The sequence below is a fragment of the Phacochoerus africanus genome, chromosome 8 (assembly GCF_016906955.1).
Source record: "Phacochoerus africanus isolate WHEZ1 chromosome 8, ROS_Pafr_v1, whole genome shotgun sequence".
Classification (NCBI taxonomy): domain Eukaryota; kingdom Metazoa; phylum Chordata; class Mammalia; order Artiodactyla; family Suidae; genus Phacochoerus; species Phacochoerus africanus.
In genome coordinates, this window is record NC_062551.1 from 159429513 (window position 1) to 159454221 (window position 24709).

The window sequence follows — 24709 nt, forward strand, 5'->3', positions numbered from 1 at the left end:
ATTTTACAATATGATCTTTGAAGGAAAGGTGGCAAGTATTACTAACTGGCCAAACACACAAGGATGTGATTAGCAAGCAAACCAGAAACTTGCATTTCATTTATTTTAACCCTCTAAAGAATTTAGTATTTCTCGTTTCCAAGGACAACTTAAGGCAAATGTACAGTGGGAACTGGAAGACTGTTTCCCCAAAGCGTCCTTCCATTCTCCAAAACTCTACCTACTAACATTCTCTATTTTCCAATACCATGTTGGTTCAAGATTCTAAATTACTATCTTTTTCTCTCATTTTGATGCATAAGAAGCTAGCATCAAGAATTGACAAGTTTCTTGCTGCTGTATAGCACTGGGAACTATGTTTTGTTACTTATGATGGCACATGATAATGTGAGAAAAAAGAATCTATACATGTACGTGTAAATGGGTCACCTTGCTGTACAGTAGAAAATTGACAGAACTCTGTAAACCAGCTATAATGGAAAAAATAAAAATCATTATAAATGAAAAAAAAAAAAGAATTGACAAGTTTTTTCTGAATCTTAACTTGTGATGGACAGAAGTTTTACTGCGTGGTTAACAAACAGTTGTCCCAATAAGGTTTTGCACCACGATTAAGGTTTTGCACCATGATTAAGGTTTTTGAGATTTAAATCTAGTATGTAAAATGACCCTCCTGGATAATTTATAGACCTTCAGTTATTCTGATGTTGAGCTGTGAGTTAGCATACCCAGAAAGTTCTCAGAAAGAACTTAGATTCCTCCAGGGAGAATTCACCTATCTCACCTCTTTGACTAAAAGCAAGTGTCTCAGTTAGTCTCACAGTTGTCCTCTGGGATACATTATTTTACACAAACCAACTTCTTTAGTGCCCAGTTTTCATTAAGATGTGGCTCTATATAAAAGTACTTACGTATACTACTTTAAAAGATTTGTTATCAATCGATATCTCATTTTAATTTTAAAAAACAAATTTCAAACTCACAATTTACAATTTTAACCATTGACAACAAATTTGCATTTAAAACAAATACAAGTGGGTCAGGGCCACCATCCTCCAATTGCTGCATAACTGAAATCTGTGACGGTTTCTCTTCCACAGCATAGTCTGCAAAGGGAGAAAACAATGCAAGAAATTGGTTAAAGAGATAAAGAAAGCAAGAAATCTGATGGAGGAATGGGGTAACTATTCACAGGAAAGAAATAAGCAATTGATTAGATAAGCAATAGGTAGAGTTTATACCTTCTATCCCAGGGTTCTATTAATAAGTGCCCCTTTCATTTTCAAAAGTGATCTAGTCCAGTTTGGATGGTAACATGATTATCTATCCTATGTATAGACTTCTCCACACAATGTTTTATGCCATTGTCTAAAAACAACTCTGGTTTGCCAAAGATCCTCCAACTATCATGATAAGAATTTCACATATTATATGTTCTAAGAACAACATTTAAAATAATCCATAATATACAAGAAAGTGATAATACACTCGTTATCTCTAGAAAGGACGTCTAGGGGTTGAAGGAGAGGGGACTCCTACTTTTTATACTCTATATCTTATTGTAGTATTGAGATATTTTACTATTAAAAAACTAAATTTCAGAAAAATGCACCCAGAAAATAAAAGCATTACAAGCAACTGGTTTTATGAAAAAATTCCTCTAAGTCAAGAAAGTTCAGTACGTATATCACCAAAATCAGCAGTAAATCACATAGCAGATTCTGAGCATGGCCAAGGTAACACTTGAGGCTGCATAGAACCCTTCCTATTTAATCTCTGCAAATACAGTATGTAATGCTCAGCCACTGCATTTTTTTTTGTCTTTTTGTTGTTGTTGTTGTTGCTATTTCTTGGGCCGCTCCCGCGGCATATGGAGGTTCCCAGGCTAGGGGTTGAATCGGAGCTGTAGCCACCGGCCTACGCCAGAGCCACAGCAACGCGGGATCCGAGCCGCGTTTGCGACCTACACCACAGCTCACGGCAACGCCGGATCGTGAACCCACTGAGCAAGGGCAGGGACCGAATGCGCAATCTCATGGTTCCCAGTCGGATTCGTTAACCACTGCGCCACGACGGGAACTCTAGCCACTGTATTTTGAATGGTGGAGTTCTCTCAGCTTGAAGTTAAAATCATGGGGAATAACCACTGCAGAATCTAAAGATATGGGAAAGGAATTAAAAACCTGAAAGTTGTATGTTGTTTGGTCTTATATGAAATGCATCAAGGGATGGCAAAATAGAACAAAATAACACCATTTTCCACTGACCAAAAGAAACCAAAAAATATTTTTCTAATGTTATAGGAAATGTCTGCCCTGTCAATGAAAATATTTATTGGAAAGAGGAATACTAAGAAAAAAAAAAAAACTTTAATGGAGTTATTCCACTGGAATACAAAACAGCAAAATTTTAGTGAAGAGAAAGTAATATGGTTTAAGTAAGTGAATATACATAACTAGTTGCAGAGTCCCCTTGTGGTGCAACAGGCTAAGGATTCAGCATTGTCACAGCAGTGGCCCAGGTTTGATCCTTGGTCTGGGAAATGTCACATGCCACAGGCACAGCCAAAAAAATAAAATAAAAAAGAAAAGCAGTTGCTGTTTTGAGTCCCCATCATGGCTCAGCAGCTAACGAATCTGGCTAGCATCCCTGAGGATGCAGGTCCGATCCCTGGCCTTGCTCAATGGGTTAAGGATCCGGTGTTTCCGTGAGCTGTGGTGTGGGTTGCAGACATGGCTTGGATCCTGCATTGCTATGGCTGTGGCATAGGCCAGCAGCTACTGCTCCAATTCGACCCCTAGCCTGGGAACCTCCATATGCCTTGGGTGCAGCCCTAAGAAGCAAAGCAAAAAAAACCAAAAAAAATAAAAAAAACTAGTTACCTTTTAGTAAGAGTGGTTTTGACAATTAGATATAATGGTTGTGACTTTTAAAGGGAAATGGAACTCTTAAATCTTATTTATTTTAACAACAGAGTAGGCCAATTTAATTTCTTATTAATCTAGGATTTACTAAAATAAACAAAATTTAAAACTTAAGCAGCAAATTTACTTACAAAAGAATATTTTTAGAGGGTCCTAATAAAGGAGCAAAGGCATTACGACACAATTAAAAGAACGCTTGGAGTTCTCTCATGGCTCAAGAGGCTAAGGATCCATTGTTGTCACGGTGGTAACCCTGGTTATAGCTGTAAACCCTGGTCTGGAAACTTCCACATATAGCAGATGTGGCCAGAAAAAAAAAAAAAAAAGAATGCTTAATTTCATATGAAAGTTCACTGTTCAACTCTCTAAGACCCAAGCTGGATTTTTTTTTTTTTTTGTCTTTTGTCTTTTTAGGGCCGTACCTGCAGCATAGGGAGGTTCCCAGGCTAGGGGTCAAATCAGAGCTGTAGCTGATGGCCTACACTACAGCCACAGCAATGTGGGATCCATGCCGTGTCTTCGATCTACACCACAGCTCATGGCAAACCAGATCCTTAACCCACTGAGTGAGGCCAGGGATCAAACCCAAGTCCTCATGGATACTAGTTGGGTTTGTTAACCACTGAGCCACAACAGGAACTCCCCAAGCTGGATTTGACAGTAAGATACATTCAGCCAACACAGCTGAGAGCCTGCTAGAGGCCCAGCACCATGTTGGGAGCAGAAAACAACGAACATGAATTTAGACTGCATGGCCTCATCCTCTCAGTCAACGAATCAGACCTATGAAGTATCTAAATTACAATGAAAAATGTGTTAATATAGTAACAGTCTCTAAGAATTTCTATTTGAACAGAGGTAAGGATGTGAAACACTACGACAAAGACAGCTGAGGCAGATTCAGAGATTTCCATTTACATGCATTTTAAAAGCTTGGGGAGTTATTCAAGGAGTCTAGGTATAGGAGAATATTCTATTCTAGACAGAGAAAAGGAAGATAATAAAAAATATTAATTACATGCCTACTTTTTTACCAGTTTTCTAGCTATGTACTTTCAAATACGAAAATCCGATTTAATATTTACAATGACACTTAAGTAGGTGTAGTTATGTAATTTTTTTTTTTTTAAGCTATGAAAGAGATTCAGAGAAGATAGAGGACTTGCCCATATGGCTAGAATGGAATGGTACTGGGAATAAAACTCAGGTTTGTCCAGCTCTGAAGTCCATTTTCTTCCCACTTTTCTGCAGCACAAGAAAAGCATGGAAGCATGAAATGTGACTATTCAGAAAACAGTGTATAATCTACAGTATGTATGTAAAGTACTGGCGTGTTGGTCAGAAATAAAGTCAGAGAAATAGCTGAGATAAATCTACAAAAGAACACTGCATGCCAAGGTAAATAATTCATACTGAAGGCGATGTAAGCCCATTGAATTTTCTAAGCAAGAACAATATATGATAACATCTGTGTTTAAAGAGACCATGGGCACCAGTGTGGAAGATTAAATAAAGGAGAGAAAGACTGAAGGCAAGGAGACCAGGTAGAAGACTAGGATATTACTGAGGCGAGATTACGATAACCCATCTCCTGAAAATGTACTGACTGGATGCTGATCTGAATCTATTAACAAGAAACTTTCACATAAAGATAAGCATTCTTTCCACTGAACGGTAACTTTGCTAATCAAGTTCAGTGCTCTCCACTTATTACATGTGCATTTCCAAACGTGTATTATAGTTCAACAAAAAGTTAATGTTGACTGTATTTGTGGGCCAATCTTTGAACTATAAGCAACTCTTCAGAGTATATGCTTTGAAGTAAAAAAAAAAAAATGCCAATAAGCTACATTAACATTACAATTAAAAATAATATTATAGCCTTCCAATAAATGAAATGATAATATAAACACATAAATATCTTCTCTAAAATAATCAGTAATAGCAAAAATGCTTTTCATGGTATGGAGAAGTCACCTTTTTTTTTTTTTTTTGGCTGGAGAAGAGAAGGACAGTTATCACTTGAATTCTATCTCCTTCCCTTAATTAGAAGGCAACATTTGGCATCTATAAGTATCCCTGTCTAAGTCCACATACCTCCTTTTACACCAGTGGAGATGAGAATGGGAGGAAGGCCATCTTCAGGAATAAGGTTCATTGCACTGCCAACAGGACTTCCAACCTGAGTTATACTCCCAGAGAAGAGAGAAATATCCGCCTAGGTAAAGCAAATTAGTAAGGAGAGCATTACAGAGAGTTCAAGACTTTGCACTCTAATTACAGAGAGTATAAGACTTTGCACAATATAGTCAAGACTACAAATGGGAATGTAACTGAAGATTTGGAATTTATCCTTTTTGAAAGCACAGATATTCAAGAACCTGAGGTTTCCCAAAGGACTGGGTTTATTTATTTTTATTTAAAAAAAATTTTTTTTGCTATTTTAGGGCCGCACCCACAGCATATGGAAGCTCCTAAGCTAGGGGTCGAATCAGAGCTACAGCTGCCAGCCAACATCACAGTCACAGCAACAGGAACTGAGCCGCATCTGAGACCTACACCACAGCTCACGGCAACGCCAGATCCCTAACCCACTAAGCGAGGCCAGGGATTGAACCCACATCCTCATGGATCCTAGTCAGGCTCGTTAACTACTACGCCATGAAGGGAACTCCGAAAAGGACTGGGTTTATCCTATGAAAGTATTTCTAATTGAATAGTTTCTCCTCTTGGCATCATCAAACCATAGTGATGAAGGAAAAGGCCTTGTAACCTGGGTTAAAACTTTCTTTTCCAAGGTTTCTTTTTCTATAAGAGAAAAATATTTTTAAAACTTGCCGTAGAAAAATTTCAGTATTCTCTTGTAATTTCTGAAACTTTACTGCATTGAGATCTACTTAAAGTCTTACTGATATTGCTTTTTCAAAATAACTTTTGAGAATTTGGGGTGATGGTTATATAACAATATGAATGGAACTAAAAATGGTTAAAAATCACAGATTTTATGTTAGGTATATTTTACTAACATAAGACAAAATTAACTTTGATAAAATATAGTTTTCATTTACTATGTAACAGAATTAAACTTCAAGTTTATTTTTCTTTGCATTAATGTGAAGATAAATTAACTACACTTAATAAAGTATAATGTTAAAAAAGAAAAAATTAACTTTGATAAAATATAGTTTTCATTTACTATGTAACAGAATTAAACTTCAAGTTTATTTTTCTTTGCATTAATATGAAGACCATATTAACTACACTTAATAAAGTATAATGCTGCAAAATACATTTTGAGTGGGGCTAAATCCACTTAATTAATTTAATAGAGCATGCTCAAAGATCTATTAAAGTTAGTCTCTACTCTCTATATTCGTCATAACTTAAAAGAAGCTTTAAGTACTATTTACAACAGCTAAGACATGGAAGCAACCTAAGCATCCGCCAACAGATGAATGGACAAAGAAGATTAATGGAATATTAATCAGCCAAAAAAAAAGAACAAAATGATGCCATTTGCAGCAACATGGATGAAAGAGATTATCATACTAAGTGAAGTCAGATAAATATCATATGATAAACACTCATACATGGAATCCAAAAAAAATTACACAAATGAACTTATTTCCAAAACAGAAAAAGACTCACAGACACAGAAAACAAACTTTCAGGAGTTCCCATCATGGCTCATTGGTTAACAAATCCGACTAGGAACCAGGAGGTTGCAGGCTCAATCCTTGGCCTCGCTCAGTGAGTGGGTTAAGGATCCAGCGTTGCCGTGAGCTGTGGTGTAGGTCACGGACTCAGCTCGGATCTGGTGTTGTTGTGGCTGTGGTGTAGGCCGGCGGCTACAGCTCTGATTAGACCCCTAGCCTGGGAATCTCCATATGCCATGGTAGCGGCCCTAGAAAGGGCAAAAAAAAAAAGAAAAAGAAAACAAATTTCCCCTTGGCTACAAAAGGGAAATGGCAGGGGAGGGATAAATTAGGAGTTTGGGATTAAGAGAGACACACTACTTTATATAAAACAGCACTACTTTATATAAAACAGATAAACAACAGGCTCCTATGGCATAGCACAAGGAACTATATTCAGTATCTTGTAATAACCAATGACAGAAAAGAATCTGAAAAAGAATATAACTATATGTATGTGTGTGTGTATATTATATATGTATGTTATGTATATATAACTGAATCATTTTGCTGTATCAGAAACTAACACAACATTGTAAATCAATAGTACTTCAATTTAAAAAAAGGAAGCTTTAAAAAAGTTAAAGGACAAGCATATAAAAACTGTTTAACATGTATATAAATATTTGTAACAGCTTTATTCAAACAGCCAAAGTTTGGAGACAATCCAAATGTCCATTAATAGGAAAACAGAAACTGTGGTATAGTCATATGATGGACTATTACTCAGCAATAAAAAATATTTACTTTTGATGCATACAACAGGGATAAATCTCATAAGTATTACACTTTAAGAAGCTAGGCACAAAACACTGTATTCTATATATTTCCATTTGTATGAAATCCAAAAACAGGCAAAACTAATCCATGGTGATACAAGTTAGAATAATGGTTACCTTGGGGGAAAGGAGGCAGCTACTGACAGAAAAAGGGATGAAGGAACATTCTAGAGTGATGGAAATGTTCTGTTTATCTTCTCCTGAGTGGTGGCCACATGAGTGTGTGTGTCTCTCTATGTATGGATATATATTATATTCATTCACTAGAGCTTCCTCGTTCATTCAAAATTTCTCTTGCAAGAACCTACCATATAATTTAAGAGATTTAGGAGATAATTTAAGAAGCTTAATATAAAAAAGTCATCACTGTATAAACACTATAGTTATATAACTGTCTGAGGCAAGAATTGTCAAAGCCCAGCAAGATCACTGGCGAAAAGATTACAGAGGAACAGGGCACTCACAGTCTCAAAGCATCACCCTTCATAATACTTTTTAATTGCAAAGAGAAAAAGCTAATTTTGTAGTAGAGAAGGAAACACAGAAGACATCAATTTAACCAATTATTAAACTAATACATCTTAATGTGTTCCATTAAGAAATGACCATCACAAAAAAAAAGAAAAAGGGAGTTCCCATCCTGGCGCAGCAGAAACGAATCTGACTAGTATCCATGAGGATGCGGGTTTGATCCCTGGCCTTGCTCAGTGGGTTGGGGATCCAGTGTTGCCATGAGCTGTGGTGCACGTTGCAGATGCAGCTCGGATCCTGAGTTGTTATGACTGTGGCATAGGCTGGAGCTATAGCTCCAATTTGATCCCTAGCCTGGCAACTTCCAAATGCCGTGGGTGTCACCCTAAAAAGCCAAAAAAAAAAAAAAAAAAGAAAGAAAGAAAAAAGAAAGGACCATCACTTATACAGTATTATTCTTGCTAAAAATGTTTATCTGAAACTAATCATGAGGGAAAAAATAGACAAACACAAATTAAGAACTTTACGCCAAACACGGCCTAGACGCTTCAAAAATGTTCATGATATGAAAGTTAAAAAAAAAAAAAAAGTAGGAGAAATGGTCTATATTAAAGAAAACCAAAGAAACATTAGAACTAAATACAACTGTGAGCCTTTGATGGGATCTGTTTTTTTTTATGGCCATACCCATAGCACATGGAAGTTCCTGGGCCAGGGACTAAACCCAAGCTGCAGCTGTGACCTATGCCACAGGTGTCACAATGCCTGATCCTTGAGCCCACTTCACTGGGCCAGGGATCAAACCCACACCTCTGCAGGGACCCAAGCTGCTGCAGCCAGATTCTTAACCCACTACACCACAGTGGGAACCCTGGGATCCTAATTAAAAAAAAAAAACTTAATTAAAAACCTTATTTATATATATGTGCACTTGTGTATAAATGAAAGAATAAAGAACGTCATGGGACAACTGGGAATATTTGAATATGGACTATATATTTGATAACAGAATTACATGTGAAATTTCTCATATAATTGTACTTATGTAAGAAAATGACTTGTTCTTGGAAAACACAAGCCGAAGTATTAAGTAATAAAGGGCAACTAACCCTCAAATGGTTCATCAAAAAAAAGTCTATGGCGGGGGTATAATGTAAATGTGGCAAAATGGTAACAATCGGTAAAGAATGTTTGGGTGTTCACTGCATTATTCTTGCAACTTTTTTATTTGAAATTTTTCCACATAAACTATTAGAGGAAGGGAGTTCCCATTGTGGCGCAGCAGAAATGAATCCGACTAGTTTCCATGAAGATGTAGCTTCGATCCCTGGCCTCACTCAGTGGGTTAATGATCCAACATTGCCATGAGCTATGGTGTAGGTCGCAGACACGGCTTGGATCCCACATTGCTGTGCCTGTGGTGTAGGCCAGTGGCTATAGCTCTGATTGGACCCCTAGCCCGGGAACTTCCACATGCTGTGGGCGTGGCCCAAAAAATAAATAAATAAATAAATAAAAAAAAGACAGACCTACAAACTTAGTTGGATTTAATCACCTTATTCTGTTCTTGACTACCACATTCAAGGAGGCAATCAGTGATAAGAAAGAGACCCACAGTATAAACAATCTGATGTGTATACTTTCTAATTATGGTCTTAGGTGGTTCTATTCTCCACTGACTTGAAAAAAATGTAGCTGGTATTTGTCCCTTTCTGAAAATTAGCACCAAATTGTGACCAGTATATCCTATAGAGTCAAACTAAACATTATAACACAGTCTGAGCCAGTTTCCTTAGGTAAATGGTAGGAGTCTTTCATCCATTAAGTCTCTCTTTTTTTCTTTATTTTTAGGGCTGCACCTGAAACATAGGGAAGTTCCCAGGCTCGGGGTTGAATCAGAGCTGCAGCTGCAGGCCTATGTCACAGCCATAGCAACTCAGGATCTGAGCTACATCTACGACCTGTGCTGCAGCTCACGGCAACGCTGCATCCTTAACCCACTGAGCAAGGCTAGGGATCGAACATGCATCCTCACTGGCACTATGTCAGGTTCTTAACCCTGTGAGCCACAACAGGCACTCCCCTTCTATTAAGTTTTTCAACTTATTTTTAGGCTTTGGAATTCTTTTAAAAAATCTTATGTAGAAACACTACAGGTAAACCAGAAAAAAAGTTGGGATGCTCAGGTTGAAGACAAAGGAATAGGACTCCTCAGCCACCTCATATTGCCTGGCCCTTCCTCACCATGGCTACTCCGTAGAGGCTACCAAAGAACCTGGGGAAATATGCTTTGAAAACCAACATATCAAGGGGCCAGGATTCTCTCTAGCACAACCTCTAGCTACAGCAGTACGCTGAGCTCACCTGAAAACAACCTTTATAAGAATCTTTCTCCTGGAAAAAAAAAAAAAAGTCCAAATATAGAACAAACAAGAACTGATTTTGCAACATTTACTTCACCCCAACACACATACACAAGCACGCACACACATATACACTAAACTGTATCTGAAGTCTATAGAGTTCCACAGAAAGATCACTCAACTTAGAAAAAGGAAAGACAGGAGTTCCCATTATGGCGCAGTGGTTAACGAATCCAACTAGGAACCATGAGGTTTCAGGTTCAATCCCTGGCCTTGCTCAGTGGGTTAAGGATCTGGCATTGTGTGAGCTGTGGTGTAGGTTGCAGACACGGATCAGATCCCATGTTGCTGTGGCTTTGGCATAGGCTGGCGGCTACAGCTCCCACTGGAACCCTAGCCTGAGAACCTCCATATGCCGTGGGAGCGGCCCAAGAAATGGCAAAAAGACAAAAAAAAAGAAAAAGAAAAAGGCAAAACAGAAGCAGCACAATGTTGAGTAAAGTTAAGTACTCACTTTAAGTTGCTCTTTTATTTTCTTACCTCTGCTGGAAGGGGACTGGTAGTTACTGGCTTGACTGGGTCATGTGACACAGCCAGGGTTCCTGCAGAGGAAGTTCCATTCATGGTTAATTTGGCTGCATCAGCAACTTCTCCATTAGGCAAGATCCCATCAGCAAACCAAACTCGCCTCTGCTCTCTGGGCTGAGCCACTTGAGGAGCCAGAAAAATAAAACAGGCATCACTGTGACAGTGGTAGGGTTTCTAACATCAAAGAAGAGAAGGTCACCAATTCCAGATGTACAAAGAAATCACCATTTAGCATTTTATAATTATAAATGTAACTGTAATTGTATATAAGTGGTTCTAAATGAATAGGAATACACATTTAAGTGTATTCTTTACTTCTATAATTTACACGTAAAGATTTAAAACATTTTGGTTTAAAATATTAAATACGCCTATGGCTATGTCAATACTCTGTCCCATATCACTGATAGAGAGACTAAGGAAGGTGTTTGAAGTACCTAGGAAATAAACTAATACCAGAGGGAAAATATCTAGCAATAGACAGTCACATCTCCTAAAAGTATGAGGAATAAAATACCTGGAAAAGTGATATTGTAGCAAAAGATTCCCGGAAGAATGTTGAAGAATTATTAATTAATGAAAGAAGAGTCAGCACAGATATGTAAGAACTGGAACGCAAACTGACCAGATCTTTGGCTAAAGTATAACTGACGAAGAAAAAGACTGATCTGGCAGTGCAAAAGTAGTTTGTATTTTAGTAAAAGGACAGGGAAAAGCTGGAAAACTCAGTCTGATGAAATGATCTCTTTAAATCTATTTTGGAAATCAATTCAAACGGCCAAAACAAAGAGAGACTAGGGAAGAACAACAAAAATGACAAATGAAGTAAAGAGAATAAAGACTTTGAGAAAGAAAGCCTGAGCACATAAAAATACAAGGAGTATGACTAAGCGATGATCTGAAAGAAGGGGAAATGGGAAAGAGTATGATAATGTCAATAGAAGTTTCTGATCTTCAAATGGGGAGGAGGGCTATTTTGCAAGGGGGAAGGGAATATTATTAGACAAAAAGATATAAAATTAATGAAAGAAGACAGATTTTAATTATCAAGGGAAACTTCTTGACAAGGTCATTTTAAGGAAATATAATTATTTTTACTATTGATAATCCTCTGAACTTACAAGTGCCTTTCATCTGACAGTATCACAATCAAAAAGACAGAACAAACTCAGGTTGAGCCTGAAATTTTCTACCTATCATATGACACAATCAGAATTAAAGTTTTGCATTTTATAAAGGTCTGTGTATCTGCCACAGTATTTTCATATTTTTATATGGACAGATTAAAAATAAAAAGACAAAATGGCAATATCTATTCCAAAAAGCAATACTAGAATGGGCTGATTAGAAAAAAGAATTCTCATTTTCATCACTTACTAAACTCCTACAAAGAACACTAAGGTAGGCACGAGGCTAGGATTTTGCAGGCTGACTTCAAATTCTAAACTCTTCAAGTAGAAACAAAGTAATTACTCCATTCTTAAGTTGGAGAGGGTATTGGCATATTTTAGGGGTGCCTCCAAAATATCAGGCAACACAGTGTTATTCTTTACCTGCCCAGAAATAGTCTCAATACATTTCTCACCTTGTTCTTCCACTTCAATAATCACTCACAGGGACTTCTCTGCAGTGTTTAAAGACTTGTGCTGTAAAATCACATCAGCACCTTTTCAGAGGAACTTGGTGAGGAAAAAGAGAGAGAATAGCACACGATCCCCTACCTTCTGCTCCAGGGTGCTTTAAAACTCCCACAGGTACCATCACAGTGGGAGGTGGAGAGCTCAGGGCTCCTGAGGCCTGAGCTTGCTGCAAGGGAGGGATAGTAGAACAGTATTCAGCAGGATTGTTAGGGTTAGGGCTCTGGCTTGAGGCACTCATCATGTTCTCCCAGGCTTGAGCTAAAGCAAATACAGACACAATCAATGTGAATGGATTGCAAAATATGGACATCGAGACCTCCACAATATTGGATAAATAATGTAGTTCCTCCACATTAACATTCATAGTATGTCTCTCTTCCAGCTAGTGAAGGTATTGATAGGTATTATTCAACAAAGGAGGCTATGTAGTTAAGTAAACTATTTGGAAGCAACAAATAAGAATTACATGACACTTCTGACACAGACTGATAGCAAATCAGTCTGAGGTTAATGACTAGGCCCCTGGTTTCTTTAAAGGAGACCAAACATTCACTAAAGATGGATTAAAACAAATAAATTTGTAACTCAGAGAGCACTGAGACATTTTTGGTGGGCAGGACAGTTTAATAATCAATGCATTTTATAGAAGTCTATCAGAAATCAAAATCAGGGGCTAAAATAGCAAAACCCCACTGCATAATATTTTCTGTTTCATTTCTAGACTTTTAGGCTCTTCTTAGTTGAGGTAAAAGCCTCATTTGAAAAATTCTGAAGCCTAAAGCTCAGGAGAACACATCTCAACATTTTTGTGAATTCTTCTTTTATGCAATCATTACCCTGTATAAAAGTATCCAGCAAAAACAACCATTTCACATCTTTGGTGTGTCTCAAAAGTATAGGACCCATTTGAACATGAAAATGTGCCAATATCATGTAAGTGCCATCAACCAATATGAGTGATCACAAATGTGTTAAGATTCTGTATACTCTATAATTTTAATAACTAAATACTGATATATCAAAAACTACCTTTAAAGTAAATAGGATGAAAGATGCTACAGAAATGAAAAATATAAATTTTATTTTCTAGGTTCAGGTACTATCACATGCCCAAGAATAGAAACCACCCAATTTGGGGAGCATCTTTTTAAAAATCTCATTTTACATCAAAGAATGATCCGTAAGATTTTGAACATTTATTGCCTCCAAACTGCAGGACAAAGCTAGAAACAACAGCTATGTTCCTTTGAAAGCACTGGCAGGAAGAGGGAAGGAAGAGAAAAGGAGAAAGGGAAAAGGGATAGGGAACACTGAAAAGCATCAAATTAAATATTCAGTAAAAGACCAGGCTAAGCCATGCGAGAGAAAAGACGCTGGAAAAACCAGGAAAAGTAGATTAGAGGATCCCCTATTAGGGGCATCCTTGGCTTAATAAAAAGTGGGTATTCCATATGAATCCTCTGCCATTTCCTTCATCTTTAGCTATGTCAAGTTAGGAAAAAAAAGCTATCAAGTTGGAAGACCTCATCAAATAAAAGAGGTGTTAGGTACTGTAATTAAGCAGCATGCTCTTATCTGTGGATAAATATCTGAAAATGAAAGCGGGAATAAAAATCATCAATTGAGCCACAGAGTGAAATAACCATCGTCTGAAAAATGATCCATAAGAGTAAAGAGAATGAATTCATATTTGATCAAAATTATAAGAATTCAGAAATGGGAGGAAATTGGGTGGATCACAGGAAATTAGAACAGATTAGATTAACTGACATGCAATAGGTTAATAAGCCAGCGACAGGGAAACATCACTACGAGCAACGCAGACACACAGAGCAGGAGGGGCCTTGAGCAGTTAAGTTTTAGCCTCCAGGAGACATACTACCCTGGCACAGGCGGCAGTGGTGTCCAAGTTCAATATTTTATGTCTATTAGTAACTATTCTGGCAACTGTACAAAGATGCACTCAAAGAGAAAATACTGTAGCCTGATCAATTCTATTGTATCTCTTAGAAGAACACTCTGGCGTTTTTTTTTGTTTGTGTTTTGTTTTAACTAAAATGCCTTGGATGCATTTCCAGTCCCACAAAAGATGAACACTCGATAAGCTCTATTTACCTTCTCTTGGCCATATTCTTTTACCACATAAGTAAATTCAAAACCATTATACTTATAGTAAATCTAAGTAGTGTTAAGGCAGTAACTGATAGAAAAATGCAATTTTTATTTGATCCTAGACTCTAAAATTTTAACAAGGTGAGTGAATCTAGGTGTTAATAAGAACATATTCTAAGTTATTATGATATTCCCTAGAAAGAGATAGCATCTCTGGAAAGGAAAATCTCAGCCCAATTTTAATATTTCCTCATCTAAATGATCAATAGTAGCCTCCCCTCTCCCACTCCAATCATTTCACAGAAAAATTAACAGCCATACAGCACCAGATTTCTGCAAGAATTTCCAATCTTCCTGCAACTTACCTGATTTTAGCATTTATTCATTAAATTAGACATAGGAATTCTAAAATGCTAAGATATTTTTGAATTTTTCAGTTAAATTTATGACACTTGAGAAGGTGAACAACTCACAGAGCGAGGCAGAAATAAAACAATAGCCTTTTCATAGGAATTCTCCTGTTCTGTCTCAATAACCTGTTTTAATACTTACCATTCATTAGCACTGAATGGCAGATTACACATACTCTAGCTTCCTTTCTATCCATGTATAACAGTTTACATTTCAGGCTACAACAGGAAGCACAGAAAACCTGCAGGAAAAAGAACATACTAAATTTACTTAGGATCACAGTATAAAAGGAAGCAAACCAATACTGACCAACACTGACTGACAGGAAACCTGTCTAGTCTAGTGTAACACTAAAACTTCAAAGGAAAATGTAGTTGAGGAAACTGAGTACAAGACCCAATTCAAAAGCAAGAATGAGATTAACACATCTGTCAGCAATAAGCAAAGTGAAAGTGTTGGCTGAAAATAAAAATCTCAGTCAAGATTACACAACTACATAGCAGGAGAAAAAAAATCTAAGCTGTCCTCAGGCAAAATTCCTATAGACAACATCCCACAACATGGGTGTTTACAATAGTAACATCTGTTATTTCTGTTTGAAAAGGCAATATAGCAGGTAAAATAAAGACTGGAAATTCTGCGTTTTTACTTTCTCTGCTTTTTAAAACTATCTTTATGGGTAGAATAAAAATTATACCAGCTGGTTTCACTGGTTTGTTATGAAAGCCAGGAAAGATCAAAATACACAACTCAATCATAACAATAAGCACAGCCCCCAGCTACGGGGAATCAGAACAGGTAACCAAAAATTGGTCATGCCAACTTCCAGCACCTTAATTCCACTTTCCAGGGTTGGCTCTTGATAATTTTACTTTTCTTTACCACATAGGCAAAAAGAATCTAAGTAGCTCCCTATCATGATTTATTTTCTTGAGAATTCATTAGTTCCCTCATCACAGACAGCATCGTACAAACAGAAAGATGTTCCCAAGAGGGTAAATTTTACTAATCCAGTTTTAAGGGCCAAGACGTATCCTATATCTTACCAAAACGAACCAAGAGATGAGGTCCTTTTAAAGATAAAGTGAGAGAAACCATTTTTTCTTCCAAGTATTACTAATAAACCTAGTTACCATGATGATAAATTTACAGTTTTCAGAGGTTTCACATTCACAAAGTAACTCTGTGATAGAGGGAGAAAAGGGAATATATTATCCTTATTTTCTATCAGAGGAAACTAAATTTGGATGGTTAAATGACTTGTTCATGTTCACAGCAAACTGTAGGAATACTAGGCACTTTCCATATGTGTTTTATCTCATTTAACCTCATAAACTCTATGAAGGCATTCATTTATAATTACCAGAGTTAAATAAATAAATGTGAAACAAACGGCTCAGTCACATAGCTAGTAAGTTATGTAATAAGCCTCCAAAGGCTGTTCTTTGTTTGTTTGTTTTTCTTTTGCGGCTGCATGCTTGGCATATCAAAGTTCCCACGTCAGGGACTGAATTCAAGCCACAGCTGCAACCTACACCACAGTTGCAGCAACACCAGATCCCTAATGCACCATGCCAAGCCAGGGATTGAACCTGCACCCCTAGAGACAACACCAGATTCTTAACCCACTGTGCCACAGCAGGAACTCCCAAAGGCTCTGTTCTTAACCGCCTCATACAATTCATGTATTTTGGGGCTTGACTTTTCCTTCTCCAACACTATGACCACATCCTGTTGGTCATTAAGTCCTGTTGGTTCTCTCTTAAATGGTTCTCCCCAAATCCCATCTCTTCCTCTCCATTCTATGCTGATTTATTCAAGCCTTTTATTCTGTGAGGCCAAGAAGATCATTTGTCCTCCAAATCTTCAGATGTATATTTCCTATTCAGCTTTGCCATAAACACTAAATAACAGAACATTTTAAAGAGTAAACTGAATTATGTTAATCTTCTTGAAATGCTTCAATAACCTTTCTAATCAAGAAGTAAAACCAAGAAGCCTTCACTCATTTATTCCACAACTATTTGAGCCCTGATTAAGTACTGGGCATTAGGCCACCCCACTGGGCATGGCAGTGAACAAAACAGATGTATATATGGCCCTTGCTTTTATGGAATTCACAGTCTATAGAGGTTACAATATAAAGTTGCATCATTACACAAGTGGATGTAAAATTTCTTGCTTCAAAAGAAGTACAAGATAAAAAAAAGATCACGTAATCTAAGCTTTACCTAGATTGGCAGGGTCAGGGAAGATTTTACCTAGGAAATGACAAGAGATAAAATCTGAAGCATAGGTAAAAGTTTTCTATGCATAAAATAGTACCAAGGAAAGAGACAGTAATAAGCAGAGGAAACACTACATGCAAAGGTTCCTTCGGGGTCATTACATGGCTCTTTCAAGAAACTTTTAAAAAGAGTTAAGGTGGCTAGAGGCCCAGAAGGTTAAGGGATGCATGGAAGAAGATGAGGCCAGACAAAGCAAAGGTTCTTTGGGTTGTATTAATAGCTTTGATCTTTTAATTGAACACTTAAATGTTTAATCAAAGAGAAATACATGGTCACGGAGTTCCCAGCATGGCTCATTGGAAACAAATCTGACTAGCATCCATGAGGACGCAGGTTCGGATGATCTCTGCCCTCGATCAGTGGGTTAAGGACCCGGTGTTGCCATGAGCTGTGGTGAAGGTCACTGATGCAGCTCAGATCCTGCGTGGCTGTGGCATAGGCCAGTGGTTACAGCTCCAATTCAACCCCTAGCCTGGGAACTTCCATATGCCTCGGGTGTGGCTCTAAAAAGACCAAAAACAAGGAGAAATACATGATCAGATCTGGGGGGAGGTGGAACAGAGAGGACCAAGAATAAATTTGGGATAGATAAACATAAAAAAAAATCAATGTTAATACACCTTAACAGAATGAAAAAGAAAAAACATGTGATCATCTCAATTAATAGAGAAAAAGCATCTGACAAAATTCACTTTCATAATAAAAACACTCAAAAAAACTAGAAGTAGAAGGAAAGTATCATATCATAATAAAAGCCATATATGAAAAACCCACAGCAAACAACATAATCAAAGGTAAAAGGTTGAAAACTTCTCCTCTAAGATTAGGAATAAGGCAAGGATGCCTGCCTTCACCTCTTCTATTCAACACAATATTAGAAGTTCTAGTCAGAGTAACTGAGCAAGAAAAAGAAATAAAAGGGGGGCTCTCACTGTGGCTCAGCAGTAACGAACCTGACTATTACCTATGAGGACCTGCTCAGTGGGTTGAGGACCTTGCATTGCCATGAGCTGGGGTGTGGGTTGCAGACATGGCTTGGATCCTGCATTGCTGTGGCTATCTTGTAGGCCACAGCTGTAGCTCGAATTCAACTCCTGGCTTGGGAACTTCCATATGCCACAAGTATGGCCCTAAAAACCAAAAAGAAGGAAAGAAAAAGAAAAGAAATAAGGGGCATTCAAATTAGAAAGGAAGAAGTAAAATTACCTCTGTTTGCAGATATGATTTTGAATGTAGAAAACCCTAAAGATTCCATAAAAAATTTATTAGAACTAATAAATGAATTCAGCAAAGTTGCAGGATACAAAGTCAACAATAATCAGTTGTATTTCTATACATACTAGTAATGAACAATCTGCAAAGGAAATCACAGAATACTTCCATTAGCAATAGCATCTAAAAGAAAAAGTTTCAGATGGGATAAAATATTAGTATTATATACGATGGACAAAGGAAGGGCTAAAATCGTAACATACAAAGTGCTTCATAAAGTAATAAGAAAAATGCCTCCAAAAATGGGCAAAGAACTCACAGAGATAAATTCACAGAAAATTAAATAAAATTGCCAATAAATAAAGACATACTAAATATTACTTGTGACAAAATTAAAAGAATGAGATATTATAGGATACAGGCAAGGTTTTATTTTTTAACTGATATTATTCAATGATGGAGAAGGCTTAGATAAAAGAGGAACTTTTTCTCGTATCCTGCTGATACAGCATATCAGAAGGTTAATTTAACAATATCTTTAAAATTTTTAAGTGTTTATTTATGACTCACTATATACAATTTTCATAATTTATCCTACAAAAAACCCCCCATGTGCAAAGAGATGTCTATAAGAATTATCTCAGAGTTCCTGTTACGGCACAGTGGAAATGAATCTGACTAGTGTCCATGAGGATTGGGTTCAATCCCTGGCCTTGTTTAGTGGGTCAAAGATCTGGCATTGCTGTGAGCTGTGGTGCAGGTCACAGACACAGCTTAGATACCATGTTGCTGTAGCTGTGGCGTAGGCCAGCAGCTGTAGCTCTGATTCTACCCCTAGCCTGGGAACGTCCATATTCTGAAGGTGCAACCCTAAAAAGAAGAAAAAAAAAACAAAAAAACAATGAGGTAGTCTGCGTGTACTGACTGACATGGAAAAGTGGTAGTCAAATTAGAGGATGAAAGATGGATAGAAATAGGGCTTTTTTGTAAATCTATTCTAAGTTGTATCTGATAAGCCCAAGCTCCCGATCCCTCCCACTCCCTTGTACAGTGGGAAAATAAAAAAAAAAATTAAAAAAATAAAAAAGAAATAGGGCTTTTTTTCTAGCTTTTTACATGATTTTTTAAGGTTTTGGATTAGGATCTTTAAACTGTGAGTAGACTTTTTCTGTATTTTAAAAAATAGAAGAAGAAAGAATACATTAACTAGTGTTAGGGTTAAATTGTATCTCTCCCAAATACATATGAGATCTTAATGCCTATTACTTCAGAATGTGACCTCATTGGGAAAGAGGCCACTACAGAGATATTCAAGTTAAAATGAGTTCATTAGGGTGGGCTCCTAATCCACAAGAACTGGTGACCCTATAAAAGTAGAAATTTGGACACAGCAAGCCCACAGCAAGGATACCATGTGAACATAAAGACAATCATCTATAAACCAAGGAGGGAAGCACAGAACAGATCTTTCTCTCACAGCCCTCAGAAGGAACCAACCTTGTCACCACCTCAATCTCAGCCTTCTAGCCTCTGAAATTGTGACACAATAAGTTCCCTTCGTTAAAGTTAACCCTGTTAGTCATATTTTGTTGTAGCAACCCTAGCAAACTAATACAGTTATCAACTTTCAGAAAGAAGGGTCTTACGTTTTAGGACAATAACCTCAAGAAAGAATGAAAAAAAAAAAAAAAAAAAAAACCAAAACATATCTTTTTTAAGGAGTGAGCTGGGGGCAGCGTAATGCAGTTAAACAGAAGGAATCAAGAATATCCATCTGTACCAACATTCCATAGGTTTTAACAACAGTGTGGAGGGAATCCTTTACATTTCCTATAGGGTTAGAGAAAGGCATAGATTTTAGTTAGAAAAGTGGATAATCTGCCAAAAGAGTATGTGGAATGGCAAAGAAATGGCAGACAGGGGAAGGGATGGCTCATGTCAGAAAACTACATGAAACTGAGGTATCATAACACCACAAAACCACCACTGGACAGTGCCTGTGACTGACATAGAGTGTACCACGACATAAAATGGAAGAGAGACCTGCAAACACTGGCCCTTGTTCTCAAAAAGACAATGATGTAATAAGATCCTCAAGTCATTAGAATTAGTACTGTGGAAAACATGGGCAGAATCTAAGAGATTTGAACCAACTGAGAATGGGTTAATAATCCTAGATTTTAAGTCACTGAATAATACTGAATTTGCCTAAAAGACTAAGATGAAGTTGTCTGCCATGAGCCAGGTTAGTCAGTGTTTCTCAGCAAGTGCCCTCTTGACATTCTGGGGGAGCCAATTCTACACTAGGCAGCATTGTCCTGGTCCCAGATTACAAAATGCCAGTAACAGCCTCAGTCTTTGTGACTACCAAAAGCATCCCACAGCTTTCCAAATGTCATCTAAGTATCTTCACTAGTTCCCTGAGCTACAGGCTCTGTCAAAAAGTCAGTTCCAGAAATAAAGAGAATTACATATTTGTACATGTGAACTTATCACTTACTGAAATATATCATATACCTTTATTATGACAATTAACACAATCTATTGCATTTATTAAACATATTCTCCATTTTTCCCAAACTGAAATATAAACACGATGGGAGTTCCCGTCGTGGCTCAGCAGAAACGAATCTAATATCCATGAGGACTCAGGTTCAATCCCTGGCCTTGCTCAGTGGGTCAAGGATCCGGAACTACCGTGAGCTGTGGTATAGGTCGCAGATGCAGCTCAGATTTCGCACTGCTTCGGCTGTGGTGTAGGCCAGTGGCTATAGCTCTGATTTGACCCCTAGCCTAGGAACCTCCATATGCCACAGGTACAGCCCTAAAAAGACAAAAATAAAAAAATAAATAAAAAATAAAATGTAAATGTCACGGAGCAATAAAGGAAAGTATTGTAAAACTGATATCAAGCTGCCTGAAATAACATAAGTACTCAATAAATGTTTACTGCTCCCTTGATTTGTAAAATTACTGCATAAATAAACATATGAGTGGAGAAGCATTAATGTACCTTGAAGGGCTATATAATACATGTTCAAGTCACAACTTTAACAAACACATTTTAAGCAGTTTATTAATAATTGTGACCTGAAGTTTTATAGCCAAATGGTTATGAATGACCTTAAATGACAGGATCTGTATGAACTAGCTAACTGTAGAGACAAATTATGATTTATAATACATATACTATATAATGTTCCAGTTAAGTACTGGTTAAAATGTTAAACGTGTGTTTATATATATAATTTTCCTTAATGAGGCACTTATGGGTTCCAATCTCAACTTTATCATTCATTACCCAAATGATTTTACATGAATAATTTAAAATCCCTGAGCCTGTTTTTCCTCACATGTAAAACTTCAATATTAATAGTCTCCGCGTAAGGCTTTTGTGAAAATTAAATAACACATTGTGAAATGTAGTGCATTACAGGTGCTAAATAATAATTCTTTCCTTTTAAAATTTTCCACTCATGGTTTTCCACATAACAAATCCTACTGCCAAATTTATGAATAAGCTTAATATTTCAGTATTTTTTGTGCCTGTTCATACTCCCTTACAGTGGGAATAACACTCCTTTGCAACTCTTGAAAATTCAAATTATCCAATTCTCATTTATTTCTTTCCACATTAGAAAGTAGAAAAAAATAATGTTCTAGGTCTTCAAAAAAAAAAAAAAAAAAAAACCTCTGTAATTATGCCTTGCAAGAACAAAAAACAGGACAGTGCTTATAACTGACCAATATCCAGCCATTTGCGAAGACCTGTGACTGTAATGACTTGTAAAAATTCTTAAGTGAAAAAGAGTACTTTACACCCTTCCTTATTATTAACAAATACCAAAATCAACATACGAGCTAAAGTAGCTCAATCAGATTCCAATTCTGCCTCTGTACAAACATCTAATCCAACTTTACTGTTTTCAGTTGAAAACAATAATTACTAAAGTCATTTTAAGAGTATATCAAAGAGCTGGCTACAAAGGATCTCTAAACTGAACCTTTCAACTTTATTTCCAAGTGAGCCTATATAAACAGGAAGAGTTGTAAGAAAACAACATTCAACATAAAACCTCGTCTGTACAAAGTTATCAGACTCACATCCTTTAATATACTCTGAATTAATTTTTTATATATCCTGTTAGTACCATATAAATAAACAACACACTTATATTGCATTGTAAAATTAATATGTGGGCCAAAAGTGCTAATTTATAAAAGCAAGCAATTAAAACATATCCCTATTTTTGTAATGATACTCTGGCCATTCTTGATTTTTTTTTTGTCGTTTTTTTTTTTTTTTAGAGCTGCACCCATGGCATATGGAAGTTCCCAAGGTAAGGGTCAAATCAGAGTTGTACTGCTGGCCTATGCCACAGCACAGCAATGTCAGATCCGAGCTGCCTCTTCGACCTACACCATAGCTCACGGCAATGCTGGATCCTTAACCCACTGAGTGAGGCCAGGGATCGAAGCCACATCCTCACGGATACTAGTCAGGTTCGTTACCACTGAGCCACAATGGGAACTCCCATTCTTGATTTAAAAAAATTTTTATTATAGGAAATTTCAATCATGTAGAAGTATACATAACAGCATAATAAACCCCCAAGTGCCCATTACTCAAGTGAAACAGTTATCAAAGCCACCCACTTCTCTCCCATTTAATAATTTTGAAATACATTTTAGGTATCATTTTATCTTTAAATATTTCAGTATATATCTCTGAAACAGACTATTTTAACATAACAATACCAATATCACATCTTAAAAATAAACAATTTCACAATATCAAATATTAAGCAGTAGCAACATTTTTATGTCATATATATGTATTTAATAGACTGTTTTTTAGAGCAGTTTTGAGTTTACAGCAAAATTAAGCAGAAGGTATAGAGCTTTCCTATACATCCCTCCCCCTAAACACAAATGCCTAGCCTCTGCCATTATCAACATCCCCCACCACAGCAGTACATATTTTACAATCTATGAACCGACATTGACACATCATTCTCATCTAAAAGTCAATCGTTTACCTTAGGGTTCACTTTTGGTCTTGTACATTCCACGGGTTTAGACAAATGTACAGTCCCATTTATGCACCACTATAGTATCACACAGAGTAGTTCCATTGCCCTAAAAATCTCCTGTGCTCTCCCTTTTCATCTTTCCCTCTCCATTAACCCTTATAATCACCGATAGTTTTGCCTTTTCCAGAAACGTCATCTAGTTGTAATCATACAGTATATAGCCCTTTTATATTGGCTTCCTTCACTTAATAATATGTATTTAAAGATCCCTCCATTTCTTTTCAAGGCTTGATAAGCTTGTTTCTTTTTAGCACTGAATATTCCATTGGCTGGAGGTACCACAGTTTACTTATCCATTCACCTACTGAAGGGCATTTTGGTTGCTTTCAAGATTGGCAATTGTGAATAAAGCTGCTATAAACATTCACATACAGGTTTTTGTTGAATGTATAAGTTTTCAACTCAGTCATATAAATACCTAGGAGTATGATCACCGGATTGTATGGTAAGCCTATTTATAAAAAACTGCCGAACTATCTTCCAAAGTGGCTGTACCATTTTGCATTCTGCGCATCCTCACCATCATTTGGTGACATCATCATTCTGGATTTTGGGCATTCTAATAGGTGTGCAGTAGTATCTCACTGTCGTTTTTTTATTTGGTTGGTTGGTTGGTTTTTGTCTTTTTAGGGCTGCACCTGCGGCATAAAGGTTTCCAGGCTAGGGGTCTAATAGGAGCTGTAGCCGCCAGCCTATGCCACAGCCACAGCAACGTCAGATCTGAGCCGCATCTGCAACCTACACAACTCACAACAGTGCTGCATCTTTAACCCACTGAGGCCAGGGATCGAACCAGCAACCTCATGGTTCCTAGTTGGATTTGTTTCCGCTGTGCCATGAGAGTAACTCCCTCACTGTTGTCTTAATTTGCATTACTCTTAAGACAAATGCTGTGGGCAACTACTCATATGCTTATTTGCCATCTGGCTATTTTCTTTCATAGGGTGTCTGTTAAGGTCTTTGGCCCATTTTTACATTGAGTTGTTTTCTTATTGAGTTCCTTGTATATTTTAGATAACATTTCTTTATTGGAAATGTCTTATGCAAGTATTTTTTCCCAGTCTTTGGCTTGCCTTTTCATTCTCTTGACAATTTATTTTACAGTGCAGGAATTTTTCATTTTACTAAAATCT

At 37.0% G+C, this 24709-nt stretch overlaps 1 protein-coding gene across 2 annotated transcripts in view; it reads right to left on the minus strand.

Annotated features, from left to right (window-relative positions):
* Positions 1-24709, minus strand: part of ZFYVE9 (zinc finger FYVE-type containing 9) — a 188831-nt gene that overhangs the window by 51000 nt on the left and 113122 nt on the right. The window contains exons 5-9 of one of the 2 annotated variants that reach the window (XM_047789116.1): positions 15125-15224; positions 12542-12718; positions 10773-10942; positions 5022-5142; positions 984-1106 (exon numbers count right to left, since the gene is read on the minus strand). In XM_047789116.1, the coding sequence (XP_047645072.1) occupies positions 984-1106; positions 5022-5142; positions 10773-10942; positions 12542-12718; positions 15125-15224 (691 nt within the window). The remainder of the gene's footprint in view (positions 1-983; positions 1107-5021; positions 5143-10772; positions 10943-12541; positions 12719-15124; positions 15225-24709) is intronic. The other variant, XM_047789117.1, reaches the window with a different exon arrangement.